The sequence below is a fragment of the Ostrea edulis genome, chromosome 4 (genome assembly GCF_947568905.1).
Source record: "Ostrea edulis chromosome 4, xbOstEdul1.1, whole genome shotgun sequence".
NCBI lineage: Eukaryota > Metazoa > Mollusca > Bivalvia > Ostreida > Ostreidae > Ostrea > Ostrea edulis.
Window position 1 is genome coordinate 76086368 of NC_079167.1, and position 16309 is coordinate 76102676.

Here is a 16309-nt window from a genome sequence, read left to right on the forward strand (position 1 = left end):
CATGTAACAAGTGGAATATTTAATAAATCTTTTTGTTGTGATATAAAACAATATCCAAGCAAAATCAACAGTCAAATAAAACACATTAAAACTTTATGTTAATTATGAACAAGGCAGAAAACAAAAACCGGAAATGCGTTTTCTTCGTAAAATTTTCGGGACTACTTTTACACCCAAAAGAATAAATAAAAGTCATTTATTAAATAATTAGGCAATTTCCATACACCAAATTCACAATGAAGACTCTTGGTGGTCGTCTTAAAACACATTTAGTAAGATATTTAAAGAAAAACTAACATAAAACGTTAAATCGGCGAATATCAATATTGGACCACGCGGGACATATGTCCCAGGACACATGTCCCGGACTACATTTACACCCACCCGTTTTAACGCAAGTTCAGTAATGAAACTTTAAATGCTGTGAACACGTACAGCTATATAAGTGTCAAAACAGTAGTCTACATTGCAAAGCATCAATTGTATAGATAACAATTTAACAAATGCACATTGAAAATCCTTGTCAGCAGGGAAGTACACAACAAACTATACAAACCTAGAGAATAGCTGTATAGAACGTACTAAGAACGCATACATAGAGAAATCGGTAGTCTGTAGTACACACTAAAACAGCCTACCTTAATTCTAGAAGGGTCAGATGCTGCGGTATTTCATTCAACCAACTCGGGGCTTTTGAGGGCATGTAAAGCATGCATTAATAAGAGAAAGGGGTTCAAATAATAGCTAGCATCAACATCGCACGGAGAAATTCTATAACAACAAAATATATAAATAAAAACCCAGATGTAGAAATATGTAGACGTTAGGGGGGTCATGATTATTCTGAGAGGTCAATGAAATCTACACTTCGTATTACATTCTTGCGTATATAATCACAGAACGTCGTATATTTCATTATGTTAATATTCAAATCTTGTCTGAAATCAGTATTACACGTGTAACATCGTGTTAAATGTGTGCAGTGCAGAAATGTGAACTCTGACAGTAATAATATATTTCCATGATTGTTATTTATTTATATTGCTGTAATTAATTACTAGTTAATCTGTACACCCCACCCCCTTGAGGGCCCTTAATTGATGAATTAACATACGTCATAACGTATTATATCAGGAGACCATACATACAGTGGAGTTAATCATATGTACTTATACTACCTTTACTATTATTACATGTAGAGTTGTTATGTACATGTATATATATAGACATCTATATATATATATATATATATATATATATATATATATATATATTTCCCCTATGTGTATTTCTGACTGTTTTGCATTAGGATACACGGTGGTACTTACATATATACAAATAAGTATTATCATGTTCAAATGTCTCATGTATGAACATTGCTCATACTAATAGTGCATATTTTACTCTTCTTTTGTTTTGTTTTTCTTTTTATCGTCATTGCACATTGAAATGTTAACAATCATGTATGCTGTATGCCCGAGAGGGCCCTAATTTGGAAATAAATCATATTCTATTCTATGCATACAGTCTAACAAAGGGCTTGAATTTATCATTGTTTTACTTTTCTTTTTCAACTTGCACAGATATATTTCTTATTTTAAACATGTTGAGTAGAAATTTGCTTAGCTTGATTAATAATGGATTATCTTCATTATTTACTTTTTCTCCCCCCCCCCTTTTTTTTTTTTTTGATATAGTATAGTAAACTTTCACAGTTGTGAGCCATGTTTTCATATTAATTACCCTAATAAAAACAAATCCTATTGTTGTGTGTTATAATTAAAAGGAAAACAAAACGATGATTTAAAATAAACAGAAAAGAAACTAAGCTAGGAAATCTCAAATGTGTGCGCAGATAAAATATTATATTCCTATCCAAATAAATACTTGTATACTAGTATACGATGCAAGAGAAATGTAAACAAACACAGGTAAGCGCGTTTAGCGAGAACCAATCACGATGTAGTTAACAGCGCTTCTTCGGACACGACAATTGACTAGCCAAAGTTTCAAGGTACAATGAGCTCTAACGGGTCGTCAATTAGGGCTATATAAACCAGCAATTCTCAGTTTGTCAGGTCATTCAGCACTTGTCTATTGATCAGCAATCATGTCGGGAAGAGGCAAAGGAGGAAAAGGTCTTGGAAAGGGGGGCGCCAAGCGTCACAGGAAAGTCCTTAGAGATAACATCCAGGGTATTACCAAGCCCGCCATCCGTCGTCTTGCACGTAGAGGTGGAGTCAAACGTATCTCTGGACTCATTTACGAGGAGACCCGTGGTGTGTTGAAAGTTTTCCTTGAGAACGTGATTCGTGATGCTGTCACCTACACCGAGCACGCCAAGAGAAAGACAGTCACAGCCATGGATGTTGTCTACGCCCTCAAGAGACAGGGACGCACCCTTTACGGATTCGGTGGTTAGATACTCTATCACCGTTTGTGCATCCCAGCGCAAAAACAAAACGGCCGTTATAACGGCCACCAAATTCTTTGAAAAGACGCCTTTATGAAACGTTATCAAGAGAAACGGTTACCCTGTATTGTACTTTTTGTTAGCAAATTGGCATACAACTTTTTAAGAAAAGGTATGCAGTTTGTGGTTAACATGTTTCATTTGAAGTTAAGGGATTTCAATTTGATACTTGATTTCTTTTCATATCAAGTCAATAGTCGGACTACACCACAACTTTGTAGGTTTATGTTAACAAACAACCAATCGATATCTAAGATCATTATTGAGCAGAAAGGCTGACCATGCAAATCCTATACTCTCAATAAATTTACATTGTGACCATTGTAATATATATCACACATTTATCTAGATGGATTGTTTATTTATCACACAATAACCTAAATGGACACTTTACACATATGAAGGAGACAAAACGAAGACTTAAAAAGCAGCTGATCATTGTCACTTTTGTGATAACCCCCGTATTACAAAATATCCCACGTGACGGTATACAAAGTACTAATCGGTACTATAGATATTTTAAAATGCACTTAAAGGACACATCTCGTGTTTTCAAAGTATACAGAATTATATGCATTTTGTCTTCCTTATGCTTATAGAAATTAATTGTAATAGTTCGTTCACTGAAGTATTGCGATAATTTGCCACAATACGGACTTAAATCTAAGCCCCGATTTCAAAAAGCCTAGTTAATTAGATAGGTAGTCACGTGGTACAGTGACGTCATATGCGACCTTCGTCGATCAATTGTTGTAATAGTAGTGTTAGATATTTTTAAAAACTCGGGTTTTAGGGGCCTAATTTATTTACCATGGATAACATTTATTTCGATGTTGACAAATTCCCCGAGTCTTATATCTTTTAGCCACCAATGCGAGAAAAGCGAGTATGAAATCTGCATAAATTTGCGAGTAAATAATGTTTACATGGGATCACTGTCTAAACACTATTTGGTAATGCCATTTCTGTAAACAACTGTAATTAGCGCTGTTGCTTTTCTAAAATAAACAGTGCAATTATTATAAAATTTATTTTTGGAGAAGTTAGATAGGCCTAAATTATAATACGATTATGTAGCATTGACAACTAAGCCTACTGTCACGGGTGCATTTCGGGGGAAAAAATAGAATAAAAATGATCAAACTTATTGTGAAAATCACAATACTTTTAAATTATTTTATTCAAGCAATTTTATTAATCATTATATTTTGTTATCTACACGTTGTTACTTAGGAAGTGGGAGCGCGGCGTGCTGTTGTTGTAAACACGTACGCGTTCCTTTAAAAAAAAAAATGAAAGCATTATAATTCAATTCAAAGTTGGGAAATATCATATTTTATTATTTATAATTGAAAGTTCTATTATCTTTTATCTTTAAATTTCTTTTTTTAAAACTACCAGTTGGTAGGCACTGCAAGCAAAGTTCTGCCTATATGTTGTTACAAGGTGAAGGTCAGTTGGTGCGAGTGTGTATTGAATTTGAGAGCAGAACGGAATGCATATGCGGTAGGCCTATATGTAACAGTGCGAAGCTTCGATAGAACCATTTTCTCGCAGTTTATATACGTCTTTGTCCAAGAGCTTGTTTGAAAAAGTACAGGGACAAATTCTACTGGGTTTTTTTTATGGCAAAGTCGTTGTGCCGACAAAAAATATTCACGTCTTGTCCCTCATACCTTCCTTCGAAAATTGAAAAAAACACAGTCCAAATCATCTCTCCTGACAGCAAGTACACCCTTAAACGGCACAAAACACCCCAATGCAGTGCTATTTACAAGCCGTTAATGTGATAATTGTTTGTTTGTCAATTAAATCTAATCTGTTTATGAAATGGCTAACAACTGTTTTCAAATCTTCTCGCTCGAGGTCGCATATGACGTCACAGGTAATGGCGCGTAAAATATCGAAGAAATTATGCATATCGCAAGATTTGAATTTCATCGCTATCAAACTCGAAAACTACGCAAACTGTTTCTTTTAAAACACATGTAAAGTAGTTTTAGGCATGAAATGAATTAATTTTGCTGAAAAAATTAAAAAGTTTAAAAACATGCGATGTGTCCTTTAAGGAGTACTTTGGTTTTGAGAACTATCTTAATAAAATTAAACTTTTTGATATTAGGCGATCTATTTGTAAGTTACGGATATCAGCTCATAAATTAATGATTGAAGTTGGTAGATATTCTGGCATTACTAGGAATGAACGAATATGTAGCAAATGCAACTCCGGTTTATTAGGTGATGAGATCCATTTTTTGATTAAATGTGAACAGTTTGCTGATGAAAGAAAATCTTTTTGTGGTGCTATAGAAAAAACAGTTAAAAATTTACCAAACTCAATGATGAACAAAAATTAATTTACATACTATGTTCTGAAGAGCCATCCATTCTAAATATAACTGGAAAATTTATTTTGAACAATATATGACACTGTATTTGTATATAACTATGTGTTATGTAATCACTTCTTTCTTTACTTGTATATGTATATGTGCATTATTTGTATGTATTTTCATGCTGCCCCTTGAGGGCCCTTGATTGGAAATAAATATAGTTAGTTATGTTAAATTAAATTGATTATAGATATATGTTATTGCTTCTTGTCGTCACAAATGTCCTACAAACATGTTTTTCCTTTCTTTTTTTATACAAACTCTTTTATTGCTAGGAATGCTGAAATAGCAAACTCAAGACTTTCTATTTGGCAGATTCCTCTGTGGAAGGCAAAGTAAATGTAATAATATGCTTTCATCTTAACATGGGTATCTAGTTTACCATTTGGTGACAGTTGACTTTCGTATTAACATATATGCATTTACTAATTCTGTACATTGTAACTGGAAAGTACTTGCAAACCGTGAGATACCGATGCGTGGCACACCTACACAAATAACCAATACACAATATGCAGTCGCATGAAAGATGTACGGACAGTGGATTCATAAAGAAACTATCATTATCAATTCACCTATTAAGGACTGTTGGGGGGGGATGTGCATTTTTAAAATAGAATCTTACACATGCAATTCAACATTTCATATAATATTGTGTGTATCTGTTTATTCTACATGTTTCTGTTTTCTATCCTTTAAATAGCACCGACTCTTGCTGCCTCTTGTTGATGTATCAGGCGTATTATATATTGCACTAGGGAAAACACACATGTATCAACTGAGTACTGATCAATGCCTACATATGAAACTTAAAATGCCACCAATGAGTGTATTACTCTTTACTGTGTATTGTCTTTACTTGTATCAACAATTATATACTTTACATGTTTATGCTCATTTGGGCCCTGAGTTGGTAATAAATACTATTCTATACAATTAGCTGTCATTTGGGTGTTGAAGTTTTTGGCTGCAAAACTGTGATGTACTATTTCAATGACAGAAAATAATAAGACTTCGAAACTTTTTTGTTAATATCAACATTTCTATATAATGCTATATATTCAACAGAACCAAAATGTTTATTTTGACAACATCTTCATCTTAGTTTCAATTTTATGAATGACTGGTTAAAGTTAGAAACAAAGCTAACATAATAATAACTGATGAAATGTATGCAGTTGAAAATGAACACAATGAGATATACATTTGTTTGTTTTATGGTGTTTTCTGAATGGGTTGTCTTGAATTGTATTTCTATATAGTACAGTGTGTAGTTTCAACACACATAGTACACTTGTGTATGTATATTTTGTAGATGTCAAGCAATAAACGTTTCTCAATGCGTTGTTATAAAAGGCATCTTTTCGAAAAATTTGTGTGGCCCTGAAAAGAACCGTTTGAGTTTGAGGTTCAAGTCCTTGCTGAGTTTACTTGCTGCAGGTGTACTTGGTGACAGCCTTCGTACCCTCAGAGACGGCGTGCTTGATTTCTCTGCTGGAGATGGTTGAACGTTTGTTGTAGTGGGCCAGGCGGGAAGCTTCAGCGGCGATTCTCTCGAAAATGTCATTGACAAACGAGTTCATAATGCTCATAGCTTTGCTGCAAACGCCAGTGTCTGGGTGGACCTGCTTCAGGACTTTGTAAATGTAGATGGCATAGGATTCCCTCCTCTTCCTGCGCTTCTTCTTGTCCCCAGTTCTCTGGGGCTTCGACTTAGTGGCGGCTTTCTTAGCTCCTTTCAATCCGGTTTTAAGTGGCTTGTTTACTAGTAAACTATGTGTGGAACAAATGGCCGCGCTGCTATTTATATTACACGGTCGGATAACGGCGGAGAAGCGTATTACGGACCTCCTTGTAAACATTAATTCGTTCGGTGTGCGCCAAGGTACGACAAACACGATGGCCACGATTGGCTGGCAGTTGAATCCGACTGCGTGTTTAAAATTGCGTGCGAGGGTAATTCGTTGCTTTGATTTCGTCAGCGCACAGTATTGAATCAAGATGTCAGGACGTGGTAAAGGAGGCAAAGTGAAGGGAAAGGCAAAGAGCCGATCCTCCCGTGCGGGACTTCAGTTTCCCGTGGGTCGTATCCACCGTCTGCTGAGGAAGGGGAACTACGCCGAGAGAGTGGGAGCCGGCGCCCCCGTGTACCTGGCCGCCGTTTTGGAGTACTTGGCCGCCGAAGTTTTGGAATTGGCAGGCAACGCCGCACGTGACAACAAGAAGTCCAGAATCATTCCCCGTCACCTGCAGCTGGCCATCCGCAACGACGAGGAGTTGAACAAACTTCTGTCCGGCGTGACCATCGCCCAGGGTGGTGTCCTGCCCAACATCCAGGCCGTGCTCCTCCCCAAGAAGACCCAGAAACCCGCCAGCAAAAAGTACAAAGTCTGCTTGCAGGACCTATAACAAACGGCCGTTTTCACGGCCACCAACCTTTTTTGAAAAGACGCCTATAATCATTGAAATGTCAAGAATCCGTCTAATCTTACAATCAATGTTCACGGAGAAATGGGGATGACAATATTTGCAGTAATTCGTACATTTCAAAGCGCAAAATAAATGAAAACCAGAATGAATGCACGGCATGGGTTGCTATGTATTTGTTGGGGTTGTAATTAATAAGTAAGATTTACAAGAGAGAAGACATAAAAAGCGCTATATAAATTGTCCTCACTCCTTTGGACTTCATTGAGAAATCATGAAAATACCAAAATGAAATGAGTTTTTATTTGCATTCTTTTTGTTTTTCTCAACGAGCTCTAGTTTGTCAATGAAAGAATAAAACAAGGGTGCCAAAAGTTTTGAAATACAGGGCGAGTGATCGTATATCTTCACGTGGTCATTCTTGCTTTTAATTTACATAGACGAAAAGCCACAAAGGAAATGATTTTGTACCAGTATGAATGTGAGAAATAGAGGTAGACATGGAGCTGTCTGGCATTAGATAGGGTGATCATGATGTGATGGGGCAATAAAAAATTTGAAAGAGAACAAAATATTAATTGGAGACGACATGACAACTAAGAAGCACGGAGATGTAGACGATCCTGGTACATGGATTGTAAATATATCCGCAAACAAAATATCACTATCTTGGCCAAATTGTTTTATCTCCGAAATACACTCTATTTATGGATTCACCAATCCTGTTACACAATATGAGATATATAATGACAATAAACTAAATACTAACAGTTCATTTACATATATGTAAATACAAGTATATATTTGACATGTATCTGTGATATTAGACTGTATGTATGCAATTTAGTATTGCATATTAACATAAATTAAATGTAGTTAGAGCACTTTACTCTGGGTGCGCAATTCAAAACATTCATGTAAAAATTCACACAACCTTCTGACATGAACGACATTGACAGGGTTGCATAGTACTTTACAATGGTTTTCCTTTGATATATCATCATCTGAATTGTAGACGTTCAAAGGGTAATATTTCTTTCTTATATCTTTACACATGAAGCAGTCATATAAAACAAAATATGTAGTTTGTCGCAAAATGATGACTTTACTTATAAGCATGAGGAATTCATTTTTTCTGTCTCCGAACTCACTACTGAATATAATATCTGAACGTACTACTGTCCATTTTTACATCCAGATAACTTGGTTCATATAGATACTAAACATTTGTTAAAAATTTTCTGAATACATTCGATCCATGGATTTTCAAAACCTTTTTCTCCGCAAATGGTATGCTCAAATATATATATATATATATCGTGTTTATTTTAAACCTTGACGTACGCAGGAAAACGCCCTCCATATAAACTGAGAACTTTTTAATATTTTCGGTGATTACTTTCACATGAACACGTTCGACTGTGTCTAGAAATTTCACACTGGGTGTGATGATAACTTTGTCCAACAAGTCAAACGGGTACATGGAATGGTATAATTCGACTTCTTTCTTTCGTTAAAATCAAAAATTTAAATAACACAGTTAGAACACTCATTCGTAGACGAAAACGATTACATACTATTGCAAAAAGAACTAATGATCTTGGTAAATGGTCGAACTTTAAGAACATTAGAAATCATTGTACATGTATTTGCACCGTGCAAACGCAACGGACAGATACTACACACACGACTGTAATTAGTACTCTTAAATCTCACCTATTCGCGAAACACATACATGTAATAGATAATCCATAGTGTGCCTGTGGAAAAATCGAAACAACACACTTTTTACTTGAATGTCCTTTCTTCAAAGATATGATGTAAGATAATAAATTTATTGATCCATTAAGACCAATAACTGTAAATATCCTTGTACATGGAGACTTTACTAAAAATTTCTCCTAAAGTAAAAATAGTTTCATTATATACATGTGCATCGTTTTATCACCGCATCCAAAAGATCTGTAGCTTAATCTCATCGAGTTCCGATTTTATGTGTAGAGTGGTGGAATTTCTTGTTTGGAAGTTATTGTATATTCATTTCTGATGAACTTAGGTTATAACATCTCTTCAAATGATGATATATTTACTGTACTTGTTAGATTTTTTTCTTTCATTTTTCTTTACTTCCTCGTCGTCATTTTTGTCATGTGCAACGGACAAATTCACACTTATCATTCAAAGTTTTAAATTCAAGGAAACGGATTAATATAAGTTGCTATACAACTTGATCCCGAATCCTGTGTGCATATGACGTATTGTGTATATACATATATTGATTTATTCAAATGAAATAAAGTTTAAACTAATTTTTTTATCCCCCCCATACGGACGTTTTATCGCCTGCTTATAGGATAAACTTGATCGTGATCAACTTTTTAAGATTGTTTTAATTTGAAACCTCTTTGTTTTATCGAAATCTTTTAAACAAACAGAGATATTACTATTTAACAGAAAAGTGTAGGTACATCGTAAACATGTCCTGAAATCTTTCCCGAGTTTGGATCATGTGTCACCTTCTGAAACTTCATTTGATAATATAGCACCTAAATTTATCATTTCTTTTACATTTTTAATGTTATGTGTGTATTGTGTGCAGCTCAATAAAGTGAATTGATTCCTACTCACAAAGTAGCGTAAAAGTCTCTCTCTCTCTCTCTCTCTCTCTCTCTCTCTCTCTCTCTCTCTCTCTCTCTCTCTTATATTATATATATTATATTTATAGTGGAAAGTATCTAATCACTCTTACAATAACCTCGTAGTATAGCACTTACAACTTACATAATAATTGGAAGAAAACAAAACAAACAACAAACAACCAGTTTATACATATACAAGTAAAGAAAGAAGTGATTACATAACACATAGTTATATACAAATACAGTGTCATATATCTTATGTTGTGTTGTATATATTTCTGTTGTAAAGTAAATAGATCAGGATTTCTTTAAGGCATGTGCTTGTGTGTGTGTGCTTAATATTGTGTAAGCCCATTCCAAATCGTTCTACGCAGTCGTTAATTCTACCGCTCGCTTTTGATACCCGATGTGTACGACCCTCGGATGTTTTTCAAAAATTCCGACCGACATGGTGTTTTCTACAGCAAAAGGAAAACGAGTGTGCTTTCTTTCGGGCTTTGAAAGGAAATCAAGCAACAATGATATTTGTTATCGGCCACTGGAAAACAATTACCAAAGTTTAATGAATGAACGGACTTGCAAATCGCCGGTTGAGGTGTCTATATTTCTGGATTTTGACTGCTGTAGTTTGGCAAAGCCCAATATGTAAGTAAATAGAATGACAGGGGGAAATGTAGACCAGGGGGTTCCGATAACATATCCGGCGGATATTCCATTGTTGAAGCGCAACTCGAATGCAAAGACTAATATCAAAACACATCTAACAACACAATACACATACCGATCGACTCAAACAGATTGGATGTTTTCAAGGAGGTCCGTGCTCGATGTAAACAAAATCAGTGAGTGCGTTCCGATCGACTAGTATTTACCGTTCTCGCATCGTTCGAAAACATGGCAGATACCGCAGCTCCCGCGAAAAAGAAGGTTTCCAAGCCCAAGGTGCCCGCAGCGCACCCAAAATACATCGACATGATCAAGGCTGCCCTCGGGTCACTGAAAGAGCGTGGTGGATCTTCTAGACAAGCCATTCTTAAGCACCTGATGGCCAATTATAAAGTGGGCAATGACGTCAACTCCATCAATGCCCACCTCAAAATGGCCCTTAAGAATGGAGTCAAAAAGGATGCTTTGAAGCAAGCCAAGGGTAAAGGTGCCAGCGGCTCCTTCAAGCTTGGGGATAAGCCCAAGGCTGAGCAGAAGCCTAAAGCCAAGAAAGTAGCCAAACCAAAGGCTGCCAAACCTAGGAAGGCTGCTGCTGCCAAGCCCAAGAAGGCGGCCGTAGAGAAAAAAGTGAAGAAGACGCCAAAGAAACCAGCCGCACCCAAGAAGGCCAAGACTCCCAAGAAGAAGGCGGCAGCCAAGTCCCCCAAGAAGTCCACTGCCAAGGCCCCCAAGAAGGCCAAGAAGCCCGCCGCCAAAAAATCCAAGACCCCCAAGAAGGCCGTCGCCAAGAAATAAGCAGTCTTTGCATTAGTATTAATATTGAATTATGTATATTGATGTGCTATTGAAATATCCCAGATTCCCAAAGTTCTTAGTACATGTACATATTAATACTTATGGTAGAAGACTGCCAGTCTGATCGACTGGGCACAAGCACTGTCCCTTGGTACCCTCTGCATTCAGGACAGCATTTTATACTGTTTCACTTTTACTTCCCACATTTTTCATTCTATGTTATGAGCCAATTTCAGATCAATATGTTAATATAGAAATCCTTTACATATGTACATGTATGTGTATACAATCATGTATGTGTATATATGTGTTTATGTATACATGTATATGTACGGTGTGTGTATCTATAAGTATATGGTATCATGTGTTTATAATGAATATAATAAAATTGTGTATGCTCACTGAGGGTCCAAATACTGGTGAATAAATAAATAAATGTATCTCCTTTTAAATGTTTTTAACATTTACTTGTCTTTCCAGACTTTTGTATCCACAAATAATGTTTACAATTGTACCCCGAAATCCCTTGTAACACCCCATCCCCTTCTCTGTTTTTCTTTTTTTACAAGTTTATGAATTCTGTGCAAAATGTGGATTGAAATGTCCGAAGTCAACATCAATCAACGCTGCATACCAGCGGCTAATCGCAGAGTGTCTTTCTGAACCGTTTAACCAATGACAAGTGTCGTAAGATATGAGAGCGCCGATTTCGATTTGCTTATAAACCCTAGTGTTTCCGATCGGGCATTTCATTCTATCTGAATATTGGGAGAAGATGGCACGTACAAAGCAGACCGCAAGAAAATCTACTGGAGGCCGCCCGTAAGAGCGCCCCAGCCACCGGTGGCGTCAAGAAGCCCCACAGATACAGGCCAGGAACTGTCGCTCTTCGTGAGATCAGACGGTACCAGAAAAGCACTGAGCTTCTCATCAGGAAACTCCCATTCCAGCGTCTGGTCCGTGAAATTGCACAGGACTTCAAGACCGATCTGCGTTTCCAGAGCTCTGCCGTTATGGCCCTTCAGGAAGCTAGTGAGGCCTACCTTGTAGGACTCTTTGAGGATACCAACTTGTGCGCTATCCACGCCAAGAGGGTGACCATCATGCCTAAGGATATCCAGCTTGCCAGACGTATCCGTGGCGAGCGAGCTTAATTTCACCCGTGTGACACAAACAAACGGCTGTTTTCACGGCCACCTAATTCTTTCGAAAAGATGCCTTCATATTGCTCTTGATCAAGAAACTTGTGAATAAAGTATGACATGCATAACCCTACATCATCAAACTACTTTACCCAAATCTGGTAAATTTCTGTAAAATATGAAAACGTTTTAACGCAAGTTCAGTAATGAAACTTTAAATGATGTGAACACGTACAGCTATATAAGTGTCAAAACAATAGTCTACATTGCAAAGCATCAATTGTATAGATGACAATTTAACATGCACATTGAAACAGCCTACCTTAATTCTAGAAGGGTCAGATACTACGGTATTTCATTCAACCAACTCTGGGCTTTTGAGGGCATGTAAAGCATGCATTAATAAGAGAAAGGGTTTCAAATAATAGCTAGCATCAATATCGCACGGAGAAATTCTATAACAACAACAAAATATATAAATAAAAACCCAGATGTAGAAATATGTAGACGTTATGGGGGGTCATGATTATTCTGAGAGGTCAATGAAATCTACACTACGTATTACATTCTTGCGTATATAACCACAGAACATCGTATATTTCATTATGTTAATTCAAATCTTGTCTGAAATCAGTATTACACGTGTAACACCGTGTTAAATGTGTGCTGTGCAGAAATGTGAACTCTGACAGTAATAATAGAATAGAATATGATTTATTTCCAAATTAGGGCCCTCTCGGGCATACAGCATACATGATTGTTAACATTTCAATGTACAATGACGATAAAAAGAAAAACAAAACAAAACAAGAGTAAAATCTGCACTATTAGTATGAGCAATGTTCATACATGAGACATTTGAACATGATAATACTTATTTGCATTATATGTAAGTACCACCGTGTATCCTAATGCAAAACAGTCAGAAATACACATAGGGAAAAAAAAAAATATATATAGATGTCTATATATATACATGTACATAACAACACTACATGTAATAATAGTAAAGGTAGTATAAGTACATATGATTAACTCCACTGTAATGCAAAAGATACCACGGGACGGTGCATTGGTACTAGGTCAACATGTCATGTTTATAATGAGTGCATATGTGCAATATGGTTTCATATGGTTCACATATAATATACAGTAATACTAGTAGTATGAGCTTAGACAATGTACATAACACGAGACATTACTTGATGTAATATATGTAAGTACCACCGTGTATCCTAATGCAAAAGAGTCAGAAATGCACACAGGAAGAAAATAATAACAATATATGCAATGACACATAATAATAGTAATAGGCACGTAGTACAAGTGCATATGATTGAATGTAATACAAAAGATACCACGGGACGGTGCATTGGTACTAGGTCAACATGTCATGTTTATAATGAGTGCATATGTGCAATATGGTTTCATATGGTTCACATATAATATACAGTAATACTAGTAGTATGAGCTTAGACAATGTACATAACACGAGACATTACTTGATGTAATATATGTAAGTACCACCGTGTATCCTAATGCAAAAGAGTCAGAAATGCACACAGGAAGAAAATAATAACAATATATGCAATGACACATAATAATAGTAATAGGCACGTAGTACAAGTGCATATGATTGAATGTAATACAAAAGATACCACGGGACGGTGCATTGGTACTAAGTCAACATGTCATGTTTACAAGGAGTGCATAATTATGTATAAACATATTGGTTTGAACTTTCACATGTTTCATTTTATATTGCTTCTTTAATCCAATCGCAAAGGGCTACAAGTACATCAGTATTTTCACAATTGAGTAACCATATTAATCTATTCATGTTGTCAAGACTGGAAAAATGTTCACATTGTTGTTTTATAATTTCATACATGTTCTGCCTGAGTGAGTTATAAGTTCAACATTCAAAAATTAGATGAATTTCATCACAAATTTTACAAGAAGAACACTTTGTGCAAAATCTTAAATGTCTAGGGATTCCTGAATAACGACCTCGTTCTACTGGTAAATACGTAATCTTGCAAGTGCTTTACGTTGTGCAGGTGGTAAGAGTGTTAAGTAGTTTTCAAAAACAAAATTAGTTTTAAATTTAACATAAGTTTCAAGTTTTCCATATTGTACACTTCTGATATGTCCCCATTCTTTCAAATAATGATTGCATAACAATTCCTTGCATTTTTTCTTAAAAATTGATAGGTTATTTATTGCAATATGATTGTTTCTAATTCCAACGATTCCAAATAACTTTTTCACCACACCATACCATGATTGCGATTTTAATGTACAAGCATTATGCTTACTTTGCATATATGCAGCATTTAGTAGAGGAAAAGAAGTACCCAGATTTTCTAATCTGTTTACATAATTTATTATATTTTTCACTACATCAAAATGTAGTGGAAACCTGCCAAGTTCGGATAGTGTTGCAAAGTTTGAGCTTTTTCTATGAAGACCTAAAATAAATTTACAGAATTTTACATGGAGGTTTTCACATTTTAATTTAGAGTAAATATCATGTAAGGAGATATCATTGCGATTGAAAAAAGAAGGGCGATTAAAAATTCCCCAAATCTCACTGCCGTAGAGTAAAATTGGTTTGATTGTGTGATCAAAGACATGAAGGGATGTTTTAATGCTAGGTTGTAATGATAAAAAATCTTTATGTAGTTTGAAATATGCTTTCATTGCCTTTTTGTACAGATCCTTTTGAGCATTAGAAAAGTTTCCAGCTGTATTGAAATATATTCCCAAATATCTGTAAGAGGGGACACACTGTATTTCCCTTTTCTCCAAAATAAAATTTTGCTTGAGAAATCTTCCTGCCTTGTTAAAGATTAAAACTTTAGTTTTATCAATATTGACTTTCAGCACCAACCAGAACAGAATTTTTGCAATTTATCAAGGTTACATTGTAAACCAACTGCTGAATGTGACAGTAATATTACATCATCTGCATACATTAAACAGTGTATTATTTTATTGTTTAGAACTATTGGGTCACTTGCATCTTTGAAGTACTCTGGTAAGTCATTGATAAATATATTAAACAAGTTGGGACTGAGGTTGTCTCCCTGTTTTACACCGAGTTTAATTTGGAAAAAGTCTGTATGATGACTTTTTATCTTAATGCATGATTTACTATTGTTGTACATACTTTTAATAAGCATATAAAATATATCTCCATGATTGTTATTTATTTATATTGCTGTAATTAATTACTAGTTAATCTGTACACCCCACCCCCTTGAGGGCCCTTAATTGATGAATTAACATGTCATAACATTTTATATCAGGAGACCATACATACAGTCTAACAAAGAGTTTGAATTTATCATTGTTTTACTTTTCTTTTTCAACTTGCACAGATATAATATTTCTTATTTTAAACATGTTGAGTAGAAATTTGCTCAGCTTGATTGATAATGGATTATCTTTATTATTTACTTTTTTTCTCTCTTTTTTTGTTTTTTGGATATAGTATAGTACACTTTCACAGTTGTGAGCCATGTTTTCATATTAATTACCCTAATAAAAACAAATCCTATTGTTGTGTGTTATAATTAAAAGGAAAACAAAACGATGATTTCAAAAAACAGAAAAGAAACTAAGCTAGGAAATCTCAAATGTGTGCGCAGATAAAATATTATATTTCTATCCAAATAAATACTTGTATACTAGTATACGATGCAAGAGAAATGTAAACAAACACAGGTAAGCGCGTTTAGCGAGAACCAATCACGATGTAGTTAACAGCGC

General features: G+C 35.4%; 4 protein-coding genes and 1 pseudogene across 4 annotated transcripts; 4 read left to right on the forward strand and 1 right to left on the reverse strand.

The window, feature by feature from the left end:
- The first annotated feature begins 2110 nt into the window (after positions 1-2110).
- On the forward strand, positions 2111-2444 carry LOC130054324 (histone H4). The gene has a single exon (XM_056163825.1). It carries the CDS (start codon positions 2111-2113, stop codon positions 2420-2422), a length of 312 nt encoding a protein of 103 aa, XP_056019800.1. The 3' UTR covers positions 2423-2444.
- A 3849-nt stretch (positions 2445-6293) lies between these two features.
- On the reverse strand, positions 6294-6728 carry LOC125657351 (histone H2B-like). Its single transcript, XM_048887972.2, has one exon. The coding sequence runs from the start codon at positions 6726-6728 to the stop codon at positions 6294-6296; it is 435 nt and encodes a 144-aa protein (XP_048743929.2).
- A 134-nt stretch (positions 6729-6862) lies between these two features.
- On the forward strand, positions 6863-7275 carry LOC125657350 (histone H2A). The gene has a single exon (XM_048887971.2). It carries the CDS (start codon positions 6868-6870, stop codon positions 7273-7275), a length of 408 nt encoding a protein of 135 aa, XP_048743928.2. The 5' UTR covers positions 6863-6867.
- Positions 7276-10265: 2990 nt separating this feature from the next.
- LOC125672167 (histone H1-delta-like) lies at positions 10266-11393 on the forward strand. Its single transcript, XM_056163823.1, has one exon. The coding sequence runs from the start codon at positions 10827-10829 to the stop codon at positions 11391-11393; it is 567 nt and encodes a 188-aa protein (XP_056019798.1). The 5' UTR covers positions 10266-10826.
- Positions 11394-12168: 775 nt separating this feature from the next.
- On the forward strand, positions 12169-12593 carry LOC125672171 (histone H3-like; annotated as a pseudogene).
- The last annotated feature ends 3716 nt before the right edge of the window (positions 12594-16309 follow it).